Source organism: Oncorhynchus gorbuscha, linkage group LG20 (assembly GCF_021184085.1).
Source record: "Oncorhynchus gorbuscha isolate QuinsamMale2020 ecotype Even-year linkage group LG20, OgorEven_v1.0, whole genome shotgun sequence".
Classification (NCBI taxonomy): domain Eukaryota; kingdom Metazoa; phylum Chordata; class Actinopteri; order Salmoniformes; family Salmonidae; genus Oncorhynchus; species Oncorhynchus gorbuscha.
Window position 1 is genome coordinate 7,315,844 of NC_060192.1, and position 22,967 is coordinate 7,338,810.

Consider the following 22,967-nt stretch of genomic DNA (forward strand, 5'->3'; position numbering starts at 1 on the left):
TCCTCAGACCCCTTGTGAGACCATATGCTGGTGTGGTTGGCCCTGGGTTCCTCCTAATGCAAGACAATGCTAGACCTCATGTGGCTGGAGTGTGTCATCAGTTCCTGCAAGAGGAAGGCATTGATGCTATGGACTGGCTCGCCCATTCCACAGACCTGAATCCAATTGAGCACATCTGGGACATCATGTCTCGCTCCAACCACCAACGCCACATTGCACCACAGACTGTCCAGTAGTTGGCGGATGCATTAGTCCAGGTCTGGGAGGAGATCCCTCAAGAGACCATCCGCCACCTCATCGGGAGCATGCCCAGGCATTGTAGGGAGGTCATACAGGCACGAGGAGGCCACACACACTACTGAGCCTCATTTTGACTTGTTTTAAGGACATTACATCAAAGTTGGATCAGCCTGTAGTGTGGTTTTCCACTATAATTTTGAGTGTGACTCCAAATCCAGACCTCCATGGGTTGATAAATTTGATTTCCATTGATTTATTTTTGTGTGATTTTGTTGTCAGCACATTCAACTATGTAAAGAAAAAAATATTTAATAAGAATATTTCATTCATACAGATCTAGGATGTGTTATTTTAGTGTTCCCTTTATTTTTTTGAGTAGTGTATTTGATACCATTCCACCTATTCCGCTCCTGCCTTTACCACGAGCAAGTCCTCCCCAATTAAAGTACCACCAACCTCCTGTGGCACACACACCGATCTGTGTTGCAATAGTTGACTCTGTGGTGATCTCACTCTGACCCCTAGTGGTGTCTGCTGGAACAGCACCCTGTCCTCCACACAACACTGGGGCTGTTCCAGGTCCACTTTTTTGCAGTCATGCTGCACATATTAGAATATTTCTGTATCGTAGCAATCTTGGTTCATGAGATGTTAAACTCTGTCACACCGTCTTTCTCCACCCCCCCCTCTCTCTTTCTCTCTCTCCCTCTCTCATTCTCTCCCTGTCTCTCTCCCTCTGTCTCTCTCCCTCTGTCTCTCTCTATCTCTCAGGTGAAGAGTGTGAATCTGTCAGAGGGAGAGCAGCTGTCAATCAGAGGGGTGGATGAGGGTGGGGCCTTGCTAGTTCTGGCCAATCACACGCTTCTGGTGGAGGGTCAGGTGATCCGCAGTCCGACCAATACCATCTCAGTATACTACCGCTCCTTGCCTGAGGGGGGCATGGGCATGTTCCAGCTGCACTACCAGAGTGAGTACATGCACGCACACACACACACACACACACACACACACACACACACACACACACACACACACACACACACTCTTTCATGTTTTGAAATCAAAGCCTTCGTTAAGTCCTCAGGTGCTGTTGATTCTCTGTCTACCTGGTCTGTTAATTGCCTCCCCACTTAATCTTGTTTTGTAATCAATTAGCGCTGTGACTGGATGTGTCATATCAATTAGCTGATTGGAACTCTGATTCATTGGTTCATTGGTTCATCTCATCTCAGCCCTTTGATAGTGTAGATGTGTGCGCACATGATTGTGTGGTTGTGTGTGTTTGTATGTGTCACCTGTAATGTCTCCCTTTCTCATCTCACCCCTGTGAACTCTCCGGCTGCAGTCAGAGAGAACACTCGAAAGACACACCCTATCCCCTCAGCCCTCAAATAAAGTGGACACTTCTGAGGACATATCATGACGTCTGACGAGTATATACTCGAAAGACACACCCTATCCCCTCAGCCCTCAAATAAAGTGGACACTTCTGAGGACATATCATGACGTCGCTCTGCTCGTCAGACGAGCAGAGCGAGGGAGGAAGGAATTCATTTTAAATGGACCACCCTTGCCTGAAAATTCATCACTCCTTCATCCCGCAATGATTGTGTTTTCAGACACCAGTAGCTTGTGGGTGCTTTATATGCGCTACAGTCAATTATGAGTGCATGTCTACTTACATTAAATATATCATTATTCATTTACGCCTACTGTATGATCGCTAGCAAATTAAGTTGCTAACTAACGTTAGCCTGCCTAGCTGGAAGATGTTCTATTTCTACAATTTCCAAAAGATAACCAGACAACACTCATTTACAATTTATGAGACGTGTTGGTGCCGTCATGTGCATTAGTAGCACACTTTCGACATCCAACTAACAACGAGGGCTGAGGATCTTGCGTTGCAAACTTCCCTTGCATGGCTAATCATTTGGAGCTTCCTCCGGGATTCCCCCAAGGGAAGGCGAGGAGGGTAAAGTGGACGAGGGTGTGTCTTTTATGAGTATGAACCGCAACCTCTGTGTCAGTTCAGATGTGACAGGGCTGGACAAAGATGGACACTCGTTTACCATTGAAAAATAAATGGTCAGTTCCGGTCTGCGTAGCTGGGTAGTTCTCCCATAGATGCCAATGCAATAGCTTAGTTCGTTGACTGTAATGTAACCAGAAGAAATCAGGGAGTGAGGTGCCTCGCTTCCTCCTGCGTCTCTGCATGGATGAAGTCAACGTGGCATGAAAACCATATCTATTATCCTGTCCTGTCCTCTATCTATTATCCTGTCCTGTCCTCTCCTTTATCTTTATTCTGGCCTGTCCAGTCATCTCAGATCAAATTAGAACAGGAAGCCAACTGTGGAACAGAATAGCATAACATATGATGGGAGAGAATGACAGAATGGAAATCTCTGTCTCTCCCTCTCTCATTCTCCCCCCCCCCCTCCCTGCCCCTCTCCCCCCTGACAGTATTCCGTCTGAGCTGTGCCCTGCCGAGGAGGCCTCATTTTGGGGAGGTGTCAGTGCTGGACCTGCTGCCAGGGGGCACTGCCCGCTTCCACTGCCATATGGGATACCACCTGCAGGGGGCAGTGGCGCTCACCTGCCTCAATGCATCTCTGCCTGTCTGGAGCAGCAAGGAGCCCAGCTGTAGAGGTAGGGAGGAGAGGGAGAGACACATGCAGATGCAGGGACACACACATACATATTCATACACACACATCTCAATGCCATGCCGCTGTCTGGAGCAACAACATGCCCAGCTGCAGAGCTGGGGAGACACAAACACACACACACATATAATCATCACCTCGCTCCCTCCATAGCACTATGTGGGGGCTCAGTGAAGAACGCTACAGTAGGGAGGGTCCTGTCTCCCTCTCCCCGGCTGGGGCCCGATGCCACCCAGGACCGTTCCTGCTCCTGGTCCATGGAGGCCCCCACAGCACAGAGACTACACCTGCACCTGGAGAGACTGGCCCTTGGACCCACCGAAAGGTCAGAGAGAGAGGGAATGTGTTTGAGCTTTGAATGTGTAAACTATAATTGTGCTGTAATCAACTTTGGAATCATGGATCAAATCTTCAAGTTGTTTATAGGTCTGCATATCCCAACCATCTGGGACCCATAAAGTGTTCCAATGAAATTTCTCCCCCCAGACTTGTGTTATGGAGCGGTCTGGACGCTGGGTCTGTGGTGCTGTTTGACTCGGGGCGGGGTGGTCCAATACCGTTTGAAGGGGTGATCAGTGAGGGTCCAGCTGTCAGGGTACAGTTCATCACTGACCAACCTAACCATAATACAGGCTTCAACATCCGCTATGAGGGTAAGAGCACACAAACCAAATGAAACATTTCATCATATTCTCCAACCTTTCTATCTAACCTCCTCTCTGCTCTCTCGTTTCCCTCTCCCTCTCTCTCTCTCTCTCTCTCTGCAGCGTTTAAGCGTGGCCATTGTTATGAGCCCTACCTGCAGAATGGTAACTTCAGCACCACTGACCAGGCCTACGGTGTTGGCGCTGTGGTGCAGTTCAGCTGTGATACTGGTCACTCTCTGGAGCAGGGGCCGCCAGTCATAGAGTGTATCAACGCCAGAGACCCCTACTGGAACGACACGGAACCACTCTGCAAAGGTGTGTGTGTGTGTGTGTGTGTGTGTGTGTGTGTGTGTGTGTGTGTGTGTGTGTGTGTGTGTGTGTGTGTGTGTGTGTGTGTGTGTGTGTGTGTGTGTGTGTGTGTGTGTGTGTGTGTGTGTGTGTGTAGACTTCTGAAAATCCTATGGTGCTATTTTCTTTCACATTGAGAGAGTTCTGATATCAAGCTGTGAGGCGTTTATCTTTAATGATACAATTTGACAACAGAGTTTAATGTGAAAATGTACAGTTCCTTTTTTATTTTGTATTTTTCAAATTGGTATATCTCCCCCCTCTCACTCTCTCTCCTCTCCCTCCGTCTCCAGCCCTGTGTGGGGGAGACCTTGCAGGTCCTGGGGGTGTGATCCTGTCTCCCAACTGGCCAGAGTGGTATGGAGAGGGAGAGGACTGCAGCTGGAGGATACATGTTGGGGAGGACAAATGCGTGCTGCTCGACGTACAGCTGTGAGATATATACACACACACACACATTACGATTAGTTCCAACCAAAACGTGACTTTTAACCCCTCCAAAAGACATACACACTAGAGGTCTTCACGGATCCAGCTGTACCCGAATACCGAGACCCAGAATTCTAAGTAATGTCACGGGTCTGGGTTGGATCTGATATGATCGCCACGGGTATCGGGGAAAGCCTATGTGTCATTTTAAATGACTCGTCCGGAAGGATCCATACAGATCCGAACGCGACTGCTGCAGAAGAGAGATAAATTGGATCATTTTATACTGCTGCTCTTGCTTTTCGTGAGAGTGGCGCATAATAGCTTGTTGTTGTCAGCCAATCAGAAGTCATCAAAGCGGCAATGGGCTACCAGTGATAGAGCCTCCGGGTTGGGCAAAAGAGAGGAAATATCTAATCAATGGGAGGATGGAATTAAACGATGGTATGAAAAGTTAAAGTAGAAGCTACAATGACCAGGAGCCAAAAGGTAGGCTGCTACTTCATATTATGAATGGAGTTGTTGTTGTTTTGTAGGCTAACTGTCATCTCTTCCCCCCTCCTCCCTGTTCCCGTGTCACTTGCTCACACTCACAGTAGCCTAAACACACAGCACGTCCCCCTGCTAGAGCGTCCGTCACTTCTCTCTACCTCACACTCACAGTAGCCTAAACACACAGCACGTCCCCTGCTAGAGCGTCCGTCACTTCTCTCTACCTCACACTCACAGTAGCCTAAACACACAGCACGTCCCCTTGCTAGAGCGTCCGTCACTTCTCTCTACCTCACACTCACAGTAGCCTAAACACACAGCACGTCCCCTGCTAGAGCGTCCGTCACTTCTCTCTACCTCACACTCACAGTAGCCTAAACACACAGCACGTCCCCTGCTAGAGCGTCCGTCACTTCTCTCTACCTCCTCTCCCTCACACTTTATCTGCTCTGGTTAATAAAGTCTCTTTAAAATGGACTTTTCTGCTGCTTCCCTCACTCGGACTGGGTCCGGATCCAACCAGGTCTATGCGGAATGGGTCTAGTTGTCCTCGGATCCATTCAGAACGGGTCTCTCTCTCTCTCTCTAAATATATATTTATGCATATCGGGTCGGATGGGAAATCTCTATGTCCAAACGGCCTCTAATAAACACACGTTTTGGCGAGGTTTAGGGGGCTGCCACACTGGGCGCTGTTGTTGTGGGGAGGGGGGTAGCATTGCCTAAAATTATTAATAAGATACTAATGAGAGAGACCTATATACTGTAAGCAATATAACAATTGAGATGTACAAACTATGGCATAAGGGAGAGATGAGTGGATAAGAGGCAAGCCGCAATTTCGTCATGAGCGGGCTGAGATGGCAGTAGCCTATATGCCTATTCGTTTAGCCACCCAATTTCATGCAAGTGCTATAATTCGGGCGCGTACCTGTTCTCTTCCGTTTTGTCGGTTGTGAAGGTCATGTCCTATATGCTTTGTCTGAGTCACAACGTTTGATTTCCCCAGTACTCTACGTTTAACAGCGTTGGTCTACATGTGATGCACAATTCTCGTGTTTTGAGACCCTTTCAGGCGGATGTTTTAAAGCCGCAGTCAAATGATCCGGTGACCTCATGGATGGACTATTGTAAATACATCTTATATTTTATTTATGTTTAGTACCAGTCAAAGGTTTTGACACACCTACTCATTCCAGGGATTTTCTTTCTTTCCCTACAGTGTAGAATAATAGTGAAGACATCAAAACTATGAAATAACACATATGGAGTCATGTAGTAACCAAAAAAGTGTTAAACAAATCAAAGTATATTTTATATGAGATTCTTCAAAGTAGCCACCCTTTGCCTTGATGACAGCTTTGCACCGGTACTAACTGGTACTGTATATAAACTCAACATCTTTTTTTGAAGCCCATAACCATTTGTGTGAGGTGTATACTTTTGTTTCAAAGTAGATTTGTTTAAGACTACCAAGAAACACTGTATGACCCTGATTTGGTGCACTGCAGTAAAAAGTTAAACCCAGACTTGGACCACACACCCACTCCACCGAATAGCAGGCAGGGGAAGCAACATAGTGATTGCCTTGTGTAACGGCTAGCTTAGTTAGCGGCTCGCGCTAAATAGCGTTTCAATCAGTGACGTCACTTGTTCTGAGACCTTGAAGTAGTAGTTCCCCTTGCTCTGCAAGGGCCGCGGCTTTTGTGGAGCGATGGGTAACGATGCTTCGTGGGTGTCAGTTGTTGATGTGTGCAGAGGGTCCCTGGTTCGCGCCCGGGTATGGGCGAGGAGACGGTCTAAAGTTATACTGTTACACTTGCGACGCTCACAGTTAGCCACTGCTTCATTCCAAACCACTCATTGTGTCACACCCCGATCTGTTTCACCTGTCTTTGTGATTGTCTCCACCCCCCTCCAGGTGTCTCCAATCTTCCCCATTATCCCCAGTGTATTTATACCTGTGTTTTCTGTCTGTCTGTTGACAGTTTGTCTTGTTTGTTCAAGCCAACCAACGTTTTGTGTCTCAGCGCCTGCTTTTTCCAGTTTCTCCTTTCTCGCCCTCCTGGTTTTGACCCTTGCCTGTCCTGACTCCGAGCCCACCTGCCTGAGCCTGCCTGTCGACCTGTACCTTTGCCCCACGTCTGGTTTACTGACCCCTGCCTGCCTTGACCTGTCTATCACCTGCCCCTGTTGGAACATTAAACTATTGTTTACTCGACGTGGTCTGCATCTGGGTCTTCCTTCATACCTGATACATTGTTGAATTTATGATTTCCGACTTGATTTGTATTAAATGCTTTTGTCCAATGGCCGATGAGCTATCTTCATATGACAAGGCCTGAAAAGCATTGCCAGTAGATTGTGGATGTGATTCCTGATGACTGCTTATCTTGCAAGCCAGCCAAGATTTTGAAAGTATGATGTCCAATCAAAGCTACGAGAGAGAAACTCTGCTAAAAAAAAGAAACGTCCCTTGTTCAGGACCCTGTCTTTCAAAGATAATTCGTACAAATCGAAATGACTTCACAGATCTTCGTTGTAAATGGTTTAAACACTGTTTCCTATGCTTGTTCAATGAACCATAAACAATTAATGAACATTCACCTGTGGAACGGTCGTTAAGAAACTAACAGCTTACAGATTTTAGGGGATTAAGGTCACAGTCATGAAAATGTAGGACACTAAAGAGACCTTTCTACTGACTCTGACAAACACCAAAAGAAAGATGCCCAGGGGGGAGGCATGAGGACTGCAGATGTGGCCAGGGAAATAAATTGCAATGTCCGAACTGTGAGACGCCTGAGACAGCACTACAGGGAGACAGGACAGACAGCTGATCGTCCTCGCTGTGGCAGACCACGTGTAACAACACCTGCACAGGATCGGTACATCCGAACATCACACCTGCGGGACAGGTACAGGATGGCAACAACAACTGCACGAGTTACACCAGGAATGCACAATCCCTCCATCAGTGCTCAGACTGTCCGCAATAGGCTGAGAGAGGCTGGACTGAGCTTGTAGGCCTTTGTAAGGCAGGTCCTCACCAGACATCACTGGCAACAACGTCAACCATGGGCACAAATCCACTGTAGCTGGACCAGACAGGACTGGAAAAAAGTGCTCTTCTTTGACAAGTCGCGGTTTTGTCTCACCAGGGGTGATGGTCGGATTCGTGTTTATTAGCGAAGGACTGAGGATTACACTGAGGCCTGTACTCTGGAGCGGGATCGATTTGGAGGTGGAGGGTCCATCATGGTGTGGGGCAGTGTGTCACAGCATCATCAGACTGAGCTTGTTGTCATTGCAGGCAATCTCATCGCTGTGCATTACAGGGAAGACATCCTCCTCCCTCATGTGGTACCCTTCCTGCAGGCTCATCTTGACATGACCCTCCAGCATGACAATGCCAACAGCCATACTGCTCGTTCTGTGCGTGATTTCCTGCAAGACAGGAATGTCAGTGTTCTGCCATGGCCAGTGAATCTCAATCCCATTGAGCATGTCTGGGACTTGTTGGATCGAAGGGTGAGGGCTAGGGCCATTCCCCCCATAAATGTCCGGGAACTTACAGGTGCCTTGGTGGAAGAGTGAGGTAACATCTCACAGCAAGAACTTGCAAAACTGGTGCAGTCCATGAGGAGGAAATGCACTGCAGTACTTAATGCAGCTGGTGGCCACACCAGATACTGACTGTTACTTTTGATTTTGACCCCCCCCCCCCCTTGTTCAGGAACACATTATTCTATTTCTGTTAGTCACACTGTGGAACTCATGTCTCTGTTGTTGAATCTTGTCATGTTCATACAAATATTTACACGTTAAGTTTGCTGTAAATAAACGCAGTTGACAGTGAGAGGCCGTTTCTTTTTTTGCTGAGTTTATAGCGTGATTTGACGTCATTTTTGTCTGTGACCTTGAGCCTTCTTGGACAGGCACTTCTACTGTAAATCTATGGTAGGGCTGCAAGGGGGCTTGATCGTCCTAGCTCTCCCGCAGATTCTGCGGTGATGTGGTGTCCCCGTGAGTGACAGAACTGATGGGGTCATGATAGGGGCTGCACCAAATGTTTGATGTATTATAATAATTGATTATAACACGAATGAATGCCAGAGTGACATGCAAAACAGGGCAACTCTTTTGTTGTTGTTTGAACAGGTGGGATTAAAAACATGAATGACAGGTCACCATTGCACGGAGTTATGGCCATATGGTGCTGATACCATATACACTCATATCATGTGATTTGGGACGTGTTGGATGAGTCCAATTTAAATTCACAATGTTTATGGGCATGACAAAAGTAGGCTACTTATTGCCAAAGCAACGGGCAATTCCACAGGGCAAAAATACCATTCGAAAAATGTGTGATTCAACAACTAGAGATTGAATCAACTATGCACTCTCTCTCTTTCTCTCTCTCTCTCTCTCTCTCTCTCTCTCTCTCTCTCTCTCTCTCTCTCTCTCTCTCTCTCTCTCTCTCTCTCTCTTTCTCTCTCTCTCTCTCTCTCTCTCTCTCTCTCTCTCTCTCTCTCTCTCTCTCTCTCTCTCTCTCTCTCTCTCTCTCTCTCTCTCTCTCTCTCTCTCTCTCTCTCTCTCTCTCTCTCTCTCTCTCTCTCTCTCTCTCTCTCTCTCCCCCCACTTCAGTCTGAACCTGAGTGACAGTGACATGTTGACCATCCTGGACGGTGATGAAGTCACCACCCATATCCTGGGCCAGTACGTGGGCGGAGCCGGGCCCTTCAAGATACAGTCCACGACCCCTGACCTCACTGTGACCTTCCACTCCGACCCCGCCGGCCTCGTCTTCGGCAAGGGAGAGGGCTTCATCATCAACTACATGGGTAAGGGGGGGGGGGGGGGGGGAGAAGAGAAGCGAAGCAGAGAGGGAGGGATTGGCGGAATAGACGACTCGGATATATGCCTAGTCGGCAGCCGAGTTGAAGCGGAGAGTCAGTGAAAGAGAGACAGAGCTAGAGAGATAAAGAGGAGGCTGAGAAAATGAGAGAGACAGAGCTAGAGAGATAAAGAGGAGGCTGAGGAAATGAGAGAGACGGTGTAATGTCCCAGACTCCGTCTTCCTGTCTCCTCTCCCTTTTCTCTTCCTCCGCTTTACCCTCCTCTCTCTCTCTCTCTCTCTCTCTCTCTCTTTCGCTCTCTCTCTCTCTCTCTTTCGCTCTCTCTCTCTCTCTCTTTCGCTCTCTCTCTCTCTGCCCTTATTCAATCACATCCTATTTGTCTCACCGTCCCACTTGGCCTGTGTGCATGCGGATAAACACACACATACAACACACACACACACACACACACACACACACGCAATTATTTGGAATGCTCTCCAGGTTCACACGAGGAAACACAAACATGCAATCGCATTAGAATATGCAAACTCGATCATTCTATATGTACACTGTACACACCTGCACTTTTATACACTTCTTTCACCAGAAATTTCGAACGACATGCCTGCAGAAATACATCTGCAACCCTTCTCCTTTGTTATTTTGTGTGAGAATTCATGTATGTAAATCACAATAAGCATCTCTAAATGTTTGTTTGTGTGTCTCCACAGAGGTCTCCCGTAACGACTCGTGTCCGGACCTGCCGGAGATCCAGAATGGCTGGAAGACCACGTCCCATACTGCCCTGGTGCGGGGCGCTCGCATTACCTACCAGTGTGACCCAGGCTACGACCTGGTTGGACGAGAGACTCTTACCTGTCAGCTAGACCTCACCTGGAGCACACAGCCCCCCTTCTGCGAGAAGAGTGAGTTAGCTAGGGTGTGTGTGTGTGTGTGTGTGTGTGTGTGTGTGTGTGTGTGTGTGTGTGTGTGTGTGTGTGTGTGTGTGTGTGTGTGTGTGTGTGTGTGTGTGTGTGTGTGTGTGTGTGTGTGTGTGTGTGTGTGTGAGAGTTCTTGCCTAGTGCAAACCCCACTCTGACACCCATTCTCTTCTCTCTCTCTCTCTCTCCCCCCTCCCCTCTCTCTCTCCCTCCCCCCCTCCCCTCTCTTCAGTAATGTATTGTTCAGATCCGGGTCACGTGGAACACTCTACCAGGTCACTGTCCGACCCGAAACTCCTGGTGGGGACCACCATCCAGTACAGCTGCTACCCCGGCTTCATCCTGCAGGGCGGTGCCACACTCACCTGCTACGGACGAGAGCCTGGCACCCCTGTCTGGACGTCCAAACTACCCCACTGTGTCTGTGAGTAGCTGTGCGTATGCATGCGTGCGTAAGTGAATGGATGAGTTTGTGCTACAGTTGGAGTGGGGTAAGTTGAGCCACCTTAGATTCTAGGAAACCCTACACACAAAATGTATCATTTGACCAAAGGAAGTGAAGGAAGGAACCACATGGACAAAGTGGAAAGTAAAGTTTGGTCCAAAAAAGGATTTATTGTGTAAGAGGTTTAATGATGGTTGTATCTAAACCAAAGTAGATCATTGTAAGATTGTTCTATACATCAGTTGGGGTCTCTGTTAACTTCAACATGAAGTCCTAAACCTAGCGTGAAAGTGGATCCTTGTAGCAGTGTGGGCTAATATAGTTGAAATGTTTGCCTCGGGCAAAGTTGAGCCAACGGCCATGAGGTAAGTTGAGCCAACGGGAAGTTGAGTAAGGCATTATGGCAAGGCGTCATCGCTGGGATATGAGGTAACAACAGGGCCTGGCTTTATGTTAAGTGTGTTAAAACATGATTACAATACAAAAAAGTGATTGCTATTGTGCTAAATCCCCTTTTTGAGAAACAAAGATCGAGGTAGTATTTCATTCAGTACAGAAACTTCTGGGTGGCTCAACTTACCCCATACCCAGGGTAGGTTGTGCCAAGAGACCACTTTATTTCTGGACAAGCTATGTCTTCAAAACTGTCATGTTTATATGAATTCCAGGAATATACAACATCCTGAAATATAAGTAGATATCCTTGTTAGACAGAATACTATATTGCCCTTCTCTCTCTCTCTCTCTCTCTCTCTCTCTCTCTCTCTCTCTCTCTCTCTCTCTCTCTCTCTCTCTCTCTCTCTCTCTCCCTCTCTCTTCTCTCTCTCTCTCTCTCTCTCTCTCTCTCTCTCTCTCTCTCTCTCTCTCTCTCTCTCTCTCTCTCTCTCTCTCTCTCTCTCTCTCTCTCTCTCTCTCTCTCTCTCTCTCTCTCTCTCTCTCTCTCTCTCTCTCTCTCTCTCTCTCTCTCTCTCTCTCTCTCTCCCTCTCTCTCGGTAGACCAGAGGCTTATTTTAATAGCGTTTGATGTTGCAGAGGTAATCTGAAATGAACACTTGATCTCTGGTGGAGACGACTCGACGGGGGCTGTCTCTCTCTTTGTCCCGCTGACACCGCTCCCAGCGTGTATGTTCATGGTTATTAAAGTGTGTATGAGTGTGTGTGTGTGTGTGTATGACAACTTCCTCCTCCTCTCTGCGTTCCCATGGTTGTTAATGTGTATCTATGTGAATGTGCGTGGGGGTTGCGCAGCTGCATGCGTGCGTGTGTGTGAGCCGTTTAATATGCTAATGCGGTATGCAGATCAGGCCCTTGCCACCTGGAAGAGGGGCGGAGGTTACCCATTAGTCATAGCAGCTCGGCTTGAGGCTGTCAGACCAGGAGGAGAAGCTGTCAATCAAACACCCTACCCTCCTTATCTGTCCGACTGTGTGACTCACACCTCCTTAGAACCAGTTCTCCAGCCCTCTACCTCCAGCACGCCATGCTGTTCCACGTAATTGAGCTATTTCACTTCTAGCATTGATTCAACTGGTCAAGGGCTCGATAAATGTTGAGCAGGTTATTGTTGACCCCTTTCTCTCTCGCACGCGCACGTGCACGTGCACACTTTCTCTCTCTTTCTCCGTCCCTCGCTCCAGCGGAGGAATCTGTTTCCTGTGAGAACCCTGGTCTCCCTGACAACGGATACCAGATCCTGTCCAAGCGCCTCTACCTGCCCAGCGAGTCGCTCACCTTCATCTGTTACCAAGGCTTCGAGCTCATCGGCGAGGTCGCCATTAAGTGTATCCTGGGGAACCCGTCGTTTTGGAGCGGACCACTGCCACTGTGCAGGGGTGAGGCCCAGCCGCCAAGCACCCACACGCCACCCCCCCAGACCTGCATGGAATGGAACATTCCTCACCATGACTTTCCACATAGACATGTGAATGGTGCTTGTTTAAGTAATGATAATGTCCCTGTGCATGATACAGCTCTCGGCAGCCATATTTGTAGTTCCTCCACTCTCTGTAGTTGTTTAAGACTGCTGGGCTGTGGTCAGAAGTAGTGCAACTATATAAAATAAATGATGGTCTCTAGACAGCCCTAGAAATACTGTACCTGCCACCAATATGATATACTTTATCTACCCTGTCAATGTCTGAGAGAATGTCTGATGTCTTGCAGCCAACCATGACTGCTTTGGCAACCATGCTTTGGAAGGTGAGTCTGTCTGTCTCTGTTTTTGTCTGTCTCTCTCTCTCTGTCTGTGAGCCTGCCTGTCTGTCTCTGTTCTTGTCTGTCTCTCTCTCTGTCTGTGAGCCTGCCTGTCCGTCTCTGTTTTTGTCTGTCTCTCTCTCTCTGTCTGTGAGCCTGCCTGTCTGTCTCTGTTTTTGTCTGTCTCTCTCGCTCTCTCTCTGTCTGTGAGCCTGCCTGCCTGTCTCTGTTTTTGTCTGTCTCTCTCTCTCTGTCTGTGAGCCTGCCTGTCTGTCTCTGTTCTTGTCTGTCTCTCTCGCTCTCTGTCTGTGAGCCTGCCTGTCTGTCTCTGTTCTTGTCTGTCTCTCTCTCTCTCTGTCTGTGAGCCTGCCTGCCTGTCTCTGTTTTTGTCTGTCTCTCTCTCTCTGTCTGTGAGCCTGCCTGTCCGTCTCTGTTTTTGTCTGTCTCTCTCTCTCTGTCTGTGAGCCTGCCTGCCTGTCTCTGTTTTTGTCTGTCTCTCTCTCTCTGTCTGTGAGCCTGCCTGCCTGTCTCTGTTTTTGTCTGTCTGTCTCTCTCTGTCTGTGAGCCTGCCTGTCTGTCTCTGTTCTTGTCTGTCTCTCTCTCTCTCTGTCTGTGAGCCTGCCTGTCTGTCTCTTTCTTGTCTGTCTCTCTCTCTCTCTCTCTGTCTGTGAGCCTGCCTGTCTGTCTCTGTTCTTGTCTGTCTCTCTCTCTCTCTCTCTGTCTGTGAGCCTGCCTGTCCGTCTCTGTTTTTGTCTGTCTCTCTCTCTCTGTCTGTGAGCCTGCCTGCCTGTCTCTGTTTTTGTCTGTCTCTCTCTCTCTGTCTGTGAGCCTGCCTGCCTGTCTCTGTTTTTGTCTGTCTGTCTCTCTCTGTCTGTGAGCCTGCCTGTCTGTCTCTGTTCTTGTCTGTCTCTCTCGCTCTCTGTCTGTGAGCCTGCCTGTCTGTCTCTGTTTTTGTCTGTCTCTCTCTCTCTGTCCGTGAGCCTGCCTGCCTGTCTCTGTTTTTGTCTGTCTCTCTCTCTCTGTCTGTGAGCCTGCCTGTCTGTCTCTGTTTTTGTCTGTCTCTCTCTCTCTGTCTGTGAGCCTGCCTGTCTGTCTCTGTTTTTGTCTGTCTCTCTCTCTCTCTGTCTGTGAGCCTGCCTGTCTGTCTCTGTTCTTGTCTGTCTCTCTCTCTCTGTCTGTGAGCCTGCCTGTCTGTCTCTGTTCTTGTCTGTCTCTCTCTCTCTCTGTCTGTGAGCCTGCCTGTCTGTCTCTGTTTTTGTCTGTCTCTCTCTCTCTGTCTGTGAGCCTGCCTGTCTGTCTCTGTTCTTGTCTGTCTCTCTCTCTCTGTCTGTGAGCCTGCCTGTCTGTCTCTGTTCTTGTCTGTCTCTCTCTCTCTCTCTCTCTGTCTGTGAGCCTGCCTGTCTGTCTCTGTTTTTGTCTGTCTCTCTCTCTCTGTCTGTGAGCCTGCCTGTCTGTCTCTGTTCTTGTCTGTCTCTCTCTCTCTGTCTGTGAGCCTGCCTGTCTGTCTCTGTTATTGTCTGTCTCTCTGTCTCTCTCTCTCTGTCTGTGAGCCTGCCTGTCTGTCTCTGTTCTTGTCTGTCTCTCTCTCTCTGTCTGTGAGCCTGCCTGTCTGTCTCTGTTTTTGTCTGTCTCTCTCTCTCTCTCTGTCTGTGAGCCTGCCTGTCTGTCTCTGTTCTTGTCTGTCTCTCTCTCTCTGTCTGTGAGCCTGCCTGTCTGTCTCTGTTCTTGTCTGTCTCTCTCTCTGTCTGTGAGCCTGCCTGTCTGTCTCTGTTCTTGTCTGTCTCTCTCTCTCTCTGTCTGTGAGCCTGCCTGTCTGTCTCTGTTTTTGTCTGTCTCTCTCTCTCTCTGTCTGTGAGCCTGCCTGTCTGTCTCTGTTTTTGTCTGTCTCTCTCTCTCTCTGTCTGTGAGCCTGCCTGTCTGTCTCTGTTTTTGTCTGTCTCTCTCTCTGTCTGTGAGCCTGCCTGTCTGTCTCTGTTCTTGTCTGTCTCTCTCTCTGTCTGTGAGCCTGCCTGTCTGTCTCTGTTCTTGTCTGTCTCTCTCTCTGTCTGTGAGCCTGCCTGTCTGTCTCTGTTTTTGTCTGTCTCTTCTCTCTCTCTGTCTGTGAGCCTGCCTGTCTGTCTCTGTTTTTGTCTGTCTCTCTCTCTCTGTCTGTGAGCCTGCCTGTCTGTCTCTGTTTTTGTCTGTCTCTCTCTCTCTCTGTCTGTGAGCCTGCCTGTCTGTCTCTGTTTTTGTCTGTCTCTCTCTCTGTCTGTGAGCCTGCCTGTCTGTCTCTGTTCTTGTCTGTTCTTGTCTCTCTCTCTGTCTGTGAGCCTGCCTGTCTGTCTCTGTTCTTGTCTGTCTCTCTCTCTGTCTGTGAGCCTGCCTGTCTGTCTCTGTTCTTGTCTGTCTCTCTCTCTGTCTGTGAGCCTGCCTGTCTGTCTCTGTTCTTGTCTGTCTCTCTCTCTGTCTGTGAGCCTGCCTGTCTGTCTCTGTTCTTGTCTGTCTCTCTCTCTGTCTGTGAGCCTGCCTGTCTGTCTCTGTTCTTGTCTGTCTCTCTCTCTGTCTGTGAGCCTGCCTGTCTGTCTCTGTTTTTGTCTGTCTCTCTCTCTGTCTGTGAGCCTGCCTGTCTGTCTCTGTTTTTGTCTGTCTCTCTCTCTCTCTGTCTGTGAGCCTGCCTGTTTTGTCTGTCTCTGTGTTTTCTGTCTGTTTTTGTCTCTCTCTCTCTGTCTGTGAGCCTGCCTGTCTGTCTCTGTTTTTGTCTGTCTCTCTCTCTGTCTGTGAGCCTGCCTGTCTGTCTCTGTTCTTGTCTGTCTCTCTCTCTGTCTGTGAGCCTGCCTGTCTGTCTCTGTTTTTGTCTGTCTCTCTCTCTGTCTGTGAGCCTGCCTGTCTGTCTCTGTTTTTGTCTGTCTCTCTCTCTGTCTGTGAGCCTGCCTGTCTGTCTCTGTTCTTGTCTGTCTCTCTCTCTGTCTGTGAGCCTGCCTGTCTGTCTCTGTTCTTGTCTGTCTCTCTCTCTGTCTGTGAGCCTGCCTGTCTGTCTCTGTTTTTGTCTGTCTCTCTCTCTGTCTGTGAGCCTGCCTGTCTGTCTCTGTCTCTGTCTCTCTCTCTGTCTTTTTGTCTGTCTCTCTCTCTCTGTCTGTGAGCCTGCCTGTCTGTCTCTGTTTTTGTCTGTCTCTCTCTCTCTCTGTCTGTGAGCCTGCCTGTCTGTCTCTGTTTTTGTCTGTCTCTCTCTCTGTCTGTGAGCCTGCCTGTCTGTCTCTGTTCTTGTCTGTCTCTCTCTCTGTCTGTGAGCCTGCCTGTCTGTCTCTGTTCTTGTCTGTCTCTCTCTCTGTCTGTGAGCCTGCCTGTCTGTCTCTGTTCTTGTCTCTCTCTCTCTGTCTGTGAGCCTGCCTGTCTGTCTCTGTTCTTGTCTGTCTCTCTCTCTGTCTGTGAGCCTGCCTGTCTGTCTCTGTTCTTGTCTGTCTCTCTCTCTGTCTGTGAGCCTGCCTGTCTGTCTCTGTTCTTGTCTGTCTCTCTCTCTGTCTGTGAGCCTGCCTGTCTGTCTCTGTTTTTGTCTGTCTCTCTCTCTGTCTGTGAGCCTGCCTGTCTGTCTCTGTCTCTCTCTCTTTTTGTCTGTCTCTGTTTTTGTCTCTCTCTCTGTCTGTGAGCCTGCCTGTCTGTCTCTGTTTTTGTCTGTCTCTCTCTCTCTCTGTCTGTGAGCCTGCCTGTCTGTCTCTGTTTTTGTCTGTCTCTCTCTCTGTCTGTGAGCCTGCCTGTCTGTCTCTGTTCTTGTCTGTCCGTGTTCTTGTCTGCATGTCTCCCACTGGACACGCACTGGTTGAATCAACGTTGTTTCCACGTCATTTCAATGAAATGATGTTGAACCGACGTGGAACAGACATTGAATATTACATCTGTGCCCAGTGGGCTGTCAATCAAAGGTTTTTTAGCAGATCTTTGTATGTCTCTTAATTATCTGGGATACAGAAAAATATTTAAAGAACCAACACTTGCACTCGACCCCCCCCCCTCCCTTTTTTTCTAGTTCTGACTTCGCCGATAACTATTTTATTGAGGAAAAGTGTACTTACTATGCCTGTGATATTGTGGTTGTCCCACCTAGCTACAGTATCGTAAGATGAATGCACGAACTGTAAGTCACTGTAGATGAGAGCATCTGCTAAATGACTCAGATGTCAATGATGGCGATCCACTCTTTTCCCTAACTACCCGTATGCTGTATTAATTGCCGATGCGTGTTGGACTCGCTTTCATATTTCTTTCCTTTTGTGATGCTTATCTGTTGTTTTGACCTTTTCATTGAAGACACCATGTCTATTTCTCATTTATTTGAGTATTTTTTTTCATTTTTCATCCCCCCTGCTCTCCTCTTCCCTCCCCTCTGCTTTCCTCTATCCGTCCATCTCCCCCATCTCCTCCAGTTGTTGAGGCAGCAGCCGGGTCAGGTCTGGACGGTGGCAACATGGCATTGGCCATCTTCATCCTTGTACTTCTGCTCTCCGTGCTGCTGGGAGGAGCCTACGTCTACATCACACGGTTAGACCACGCGCCCTCTCACCTCAACATTGCACATTTGAATATAGCTGAATATACTGTATTCAACTCGGTTTAAAAGCTATATTGTCCACGGTCATATGGAAACTCTATGACGATTGAATAAACACAAACTGCCCTGGCTACCTTCCTATTAGACATGGTTGAATAACAGGAGGCTGCAACGTTACAGAACATTCAGATAGGAATGTATTGTGTAGAGCAGATATTATTCTCTGTCATATGATATTATCACGTCAGCTGCTATACATACCACAATTCTATCTGCCACGTGCTGAACGTTTCACCTCAATGTATAGACTCAAATGAATGAGATGTGATGTCATACTCTCCCTCTCTCTCTGCTCATGGAAACAGTGGTGGTGTCCTGAAGGTTCTGGGTGTTTTTAGATTCCTGACACCATGCTGTTCCTCTCTTGGCCACCAGGTGTCGCTACCACTCCAACCTGCGGCTGCCGCTCATCTACCCACACCCTTACAGTCAGATCACCGTGGAGAGCGAGTTTGACAACCCACTCTACGAGACAGGAGGGGTGAGGAAGAACACGCACAAACACACACACACGTGCTGAAAACACACACACGAACATAGTCATTGTATGAGACAGGAGGGTCCTTACTACTGGTCTTTAACATTTCTCTCTCTTTCTTCCCTCTCTCTCAGGACAACCGTGAATATGAGGTATCAATATGAGGACCATCTCCACTATTGGAATCCCAAAATGAAGCATCCACCCCACCAACCCATCCCCCTACCCTTCCTCCTCTTCCTTAGACCGGCCCAGGTGGAAGTTATGTAAATACAGACTGACTACAGTCTTCCCCCATGATCCCATGACCCCCGTGACCCTGTCCTCCAATCACAGAGAGAGGAATAAGAGAGGCGAGATGAGTCGGAGAGGCAATGGGGGAGAAGAGAAAGGGGTGGACAGGAGATACTGTGAAAGGGGGCTGCAGGATTTTGGGGGGGATTAAGAGACTTAAGCACTTGTGACAAGTTGTCCATTTACTCATGTGTCTACCATTCGAGAACAAAAACAGAGACCGGGAGGGAATATGTGAAGGAGAGAAGGGGAGTGAGAAAGAGGAGTGAAAGATAGAAGTGACCTCACAGGACGTGAGGTCATGATCTCTTCCTGGTTGTGCCCCATCTTCTTGCCTGCAGTCATTTCTAAGGCCTGGTTTTAGACCCGTTTATAGTACTGGTTTTACCGTAGTAACTGACCTGTACAATCTCAACCAACCCATAACAACACCAGAAGAGGCCACCATAAGATGTATTTATTTTGATGTATATGTGACGTTTTATGCGGATTAATGAATGTACATTTTCATTTTGAGAATACAAAAACAAAAGACGTACCATGCTACTGACTTCCCTAAATAAATGGTCAAAAAAAAAAAAAGTATGAAAGAATCTTTCTATCAAAATAAAACACACGCACTTGTCTTTGTTGTCAGTTATTTGAGTGTCCCTCCCTTTGTCACAGGGCAGAACAGGGAATATGAAGAAGTTAACATTCTCTCCTCTGACACTGTGCATTGTTGTCCTGCTAATGTAACAGTATATCCACTCACACACACAGGCTATGTCTCAATACTCCTTCACAGCTCCTAGTCTCCTTTCCTTCAAGGACACAGTCTGGTAGGTAAAAGAAATGGATCCATTCCACACTCTGGACTTTTTTTTGTGTGCACTTCCAGTCACTTCATGGCACAGGAAGGAGACTAGGAGGCACGGGAAGGAGACTAGGAGCTGTGTTATGTCACGTTCTTGTGTGGCGATCCCATACCACCATCTCTCACATACCAGAAGTGACAGCTGTTTGAACAGGTTTACTTTCATTCTGACCCAGCAGCTTTGCTCCCCCTCAGTACACAACAGCCTCAAGAACAAAGTTGCTTTCTGTTTCAATTAATATTGCTGCTATTTACTTTTTTTGCGAAAGCAGGTACTAAACACTTAACAGTTGTGAAAACAACTGTGTGTGTGTGTGTGTGTGTGTATATTTGTCTGTCTGTCAGGGCATATGTGTAATTACCCAACAAAACAGCTGAATAGAGAGGGTGTCAGAGACATACAAAGCCCTCGGGATGTGAAGGCAGGCTTGACCGAGTCGTGCAACAGACTGTCGACAAGATGGTGGAGCGCCAACAACAACAAAAACATGCCCTCAGCCTCAGAACAGTGGAGCAAGTATATGAGATACTGTATGTGTTTTTAATGTTGGGTCAGGGGAGATTTTTCTTTCAAATACATTTAAATCAATATGGAAGTTGCCACAGTGACTTCTGTCCTATAGTGCACATATAAAACAGGATAAGGCCAAGTGGGTCAGAGAAATCAAGCCTGAAAAAGGCTTCAACCGCTCCTCTCTAACCACTCTTCATTCTTACTGTCCTTTCAGTCTCTCTGTTCCGCGCCTGTCTTCACCGTCCAGGTAGTTCAAACACAGCTCAACTTCCTCTTGCGCCCGTTAAGGCGGGGCAAACATGTCTCTGGTGTCAATGTTTTATAGCATGTTGTCGACTTTCTTTTGCTCCATGACCTTTTTGTTGCTCATTGGTATCACTCAGTTGGTTTGTCGAGCTGCATATCAGTTCTGATTCTGACCTTTTTTATTTGACCTTTATTTAACCAGGCAAGTCAGTTAAGAACAAATTCTTATTTTCAATGACGGCCTAGGAACAGTGGGTTAACTGCCTGTTCAGGGGCTTGTTTGAATTTGCTGCATTACCGTTGTCTTTTATATTTGTAACGATCTTCGTCTTCATCGGATGAGGAGTAGGAAGGATCGGACCAAAACGCAGCGTGGTAAGTGTCCATGATTATTTATTACCACAGAACATGAAAATCGAAACAGTCCTGAAAGGTGAAAACACAAAACAGGAAACAACTACCCACAAACACCAGGTGGGAAAAGGCTACCTAAGTATGGTTCCCAATCAGAGACAACGATAGACAGCTGTCTCTGATTGGGAACCATACCAGTCCAAACGCATAGAAAAGAAAACATAGAAAAACAACGTAGAATGCCTAACCCAACTCACGCCCCCGACCAAACCAAAATAGAGGCATAAAAAAGGAACTAAGTTCAGGGCGTGACAATATTTGCAGACATTTAAACAAAACGTTTCCATCTATGCCATGAAAAGATTCTCCCCTCTGCAGGAATAGGTCTAGGTGTGTTGTGACATTTATGTTGTGAAACAAAAAAACATTTCCAGGCTTCTTTTTTTTTTTGCGGAGCTACGAGGAGAGGGGAGTGGACACTCGGAGGGACCTGCCATAATAGTTTCATCGCAGATAAACACTCGTTTTCTGCAGTGTTGACAGAAGTGAGACAGTTTGTTTCTGTATGAATATGAGACGTAAAATCTCCCTCGGTCTTGTTTCCCTCACTCTATTCCAGAAAGTACCTCTCTCTGTACACTTCACCAAGGTTAGTCTCACTGAAACTAAAACATCTCTTTTACAAGAAAGACCTCGTTGAACAAAAAGCAGCGCTCACACAGGCGGCCTACTACTTGTGACCAAGAGACCATGACCAAGCACCACCATCTCCATCGGTGATGCGTGTGTCAGCACGGATGGGATTAACAGGGGTCTTGATCTTGCGTGGACTCTATACCCTGACCCAGTTCCGGCGTTTTCTGTCTGCCCTGCCGGCGGCCATTCCAGGGTTGTGGTTGACCTGTGACCGTGCCGGTCCAGGGCAGGTGGAGGGTCAGTGCTGATGCTCTTCTGGTGTTTGTAGGAGGGGTGCCTCACACCAGGAAGCCACCGTGATGAGGTACATCAAGAGAGAGGAGGGGGAGAGTATTTATTTAATTGTACTTACCCACGTACTTGTATTATTATAACCCCCTGTATGTTTATTTACCTCTGTACCCTGTCATTTTGACCTATGGCTTATTTCCCACCGTGTGTAGAGCCGTGCTGGGTGCCCACCCTGCTGTGTGGTGTGGAGAGGAGACAAGGGTAGTGGCCAGACTGCTGCTTTTGAGGTTGGGCTAATGAGGAGAAGGGGGACAGCACCAAGGTCCTGGAACGAGTGGTCACTGCCTTCCTTCTTGATATCATAGTTCGACACAGGGGGCCAGCTCCTGTACTCTGCAATAAAGACCCTTTCACTCTGAAGAACGCTCAGTATCTCGCTTAGCTCATCCCCAAGTAGGCCTGATGTACTTTGCTACACAGATACACATACCTCCGTCCAGAAGACACATATATACGCTGACCTTACTGAACCAAAAAGCCTCTGTCACTACAAACACTGCTGTGATCCCATGCTGACCCATATCAGCCATACAGACAACCACAAGACACCACAAGAGTAACAGACACCACAAGAGTGACAGACACCACAAGACTGACAGACACTACAAGAGTAACAGACACCACAAGACTGACAGACACCACAAGAGTAACAGACACCACAAGAGCAACAGACACCACAAGACTGACAGACACCACAAGAGTAACAGACACCACAAGAGTAACAGACACCACAAGAGTAACAGACACCACAAGAGTAACAGACACCACAAGACTGACAGACACCACAAGAGTAACAGACACCACAAGAGCAACAGACACCACAAGAGTAACAGACACCACAAGACTGACAGACACCACAAGAGTAACAGACACCACAAGAGCAACAGACACCACAAGAGTAACAGACACCACAAGAGCAACAGACACCACAAGACTGACAGACACCACAAGACACCGGTGGATTTGACCTCCCTAGCTACAAGGACTGCCTGGCCAAGTGGAGCCCAGCCACACAGGCCATGTGGCACAATGCACTAAGGTGTGTGTGTGGGGGCGGTCCTTTAATCCCTGTATGGACCTAAAATCCCCCAAATTCATCACAAGGATAGTAGAACAAGGAAAATTCTCCAAAGGCTATTTTAAGCTTAGGGGTTAGGTTTAGGGTTACAATTAGGGTTAGTATGCATGTAAACTGCATGATGTGTGTGTGTGTGTGTGTGTGTGTGTGTGTGTGTGTGTGTGTGTGTGTGTGTGTGTGTGTGTGTGTGTGTGTGTGTGTGTGTGTGTGTGTGTGTGTGTGTGTGTGTGTGTGTGTGTGTGTGTGCGTGCGTGCGTGCGTGCGTGCGTGCGTGCGTGCGTGTGTGTGTGCGTGCGTGTGTGTGCGTGTCAGCACGGAGTGGTCCACAGA

At 47.9% G+C, this 22,967-nt stretch overlaps 1 protein-coding gene across 1 annotated transcript in view; it reads left to right on the forward strand.

Annotated features, from left to right (window-relative positions):
- The window catches only part of LOC124007536 (seizure 6-like protein), a 48,290-nt gene extending 29,063 nt beyond the window's left edge, over positions 1–19,227 (forward strand). Inside the window, exons 4-17 of the mRNA XM_046318180.1 lie at positions 1,012–1,207; positions 2,707–2,892; positions 3,063–3,234; positions 3,396–3,562; positions 3,677–3,871; positions 4,198–4,336; positions 9,476–9,672; positions 10,401–10,595; positions 10,843–11,034; positions 12,693–12,887; positions 13,219–13,254; positions 17,646–17,760; positions 18,206–18,311; positions 18,443–19,227. Coding sequence (XP_046174136.1) covers positions 1,012–1,207; positions 2,707–2,892; positions 3,063–3,234; positions 3,396–3,562; positions 3,677–3,871; positions 4,198–4,336; positions 9,476–9,672; positions 10,401–10,595; positions 10,843–11,034; positions 12,693–12,887; positions 13,219–13,254; positions 17,646–17,760; positions 18,206–18,311; positions 18,443–18,472 — 2,121 coding nt within the window. The 3' untranslated portion in view covers positions 18,473–19,227. The remainder of the gene's footprint in view (positions 1–1,011; positions 1,208–2,706; positions 2,893–3,062; positions 3,235–3,395; positions 3,563–3,676; positions 3,872–4,197; positions 4,337–9,475; positions 9,673–10,400; positions 10,596–10,842; positions 11,035–12,692; positions 12,888–13,218; positions 13,255–17,645; positions 17,761–18,205; positions 18,312–18,442) is intronic.
- The last annotated feature ends 3,740 nt before the right edge of the window (positions 19,228–22,967 follow it).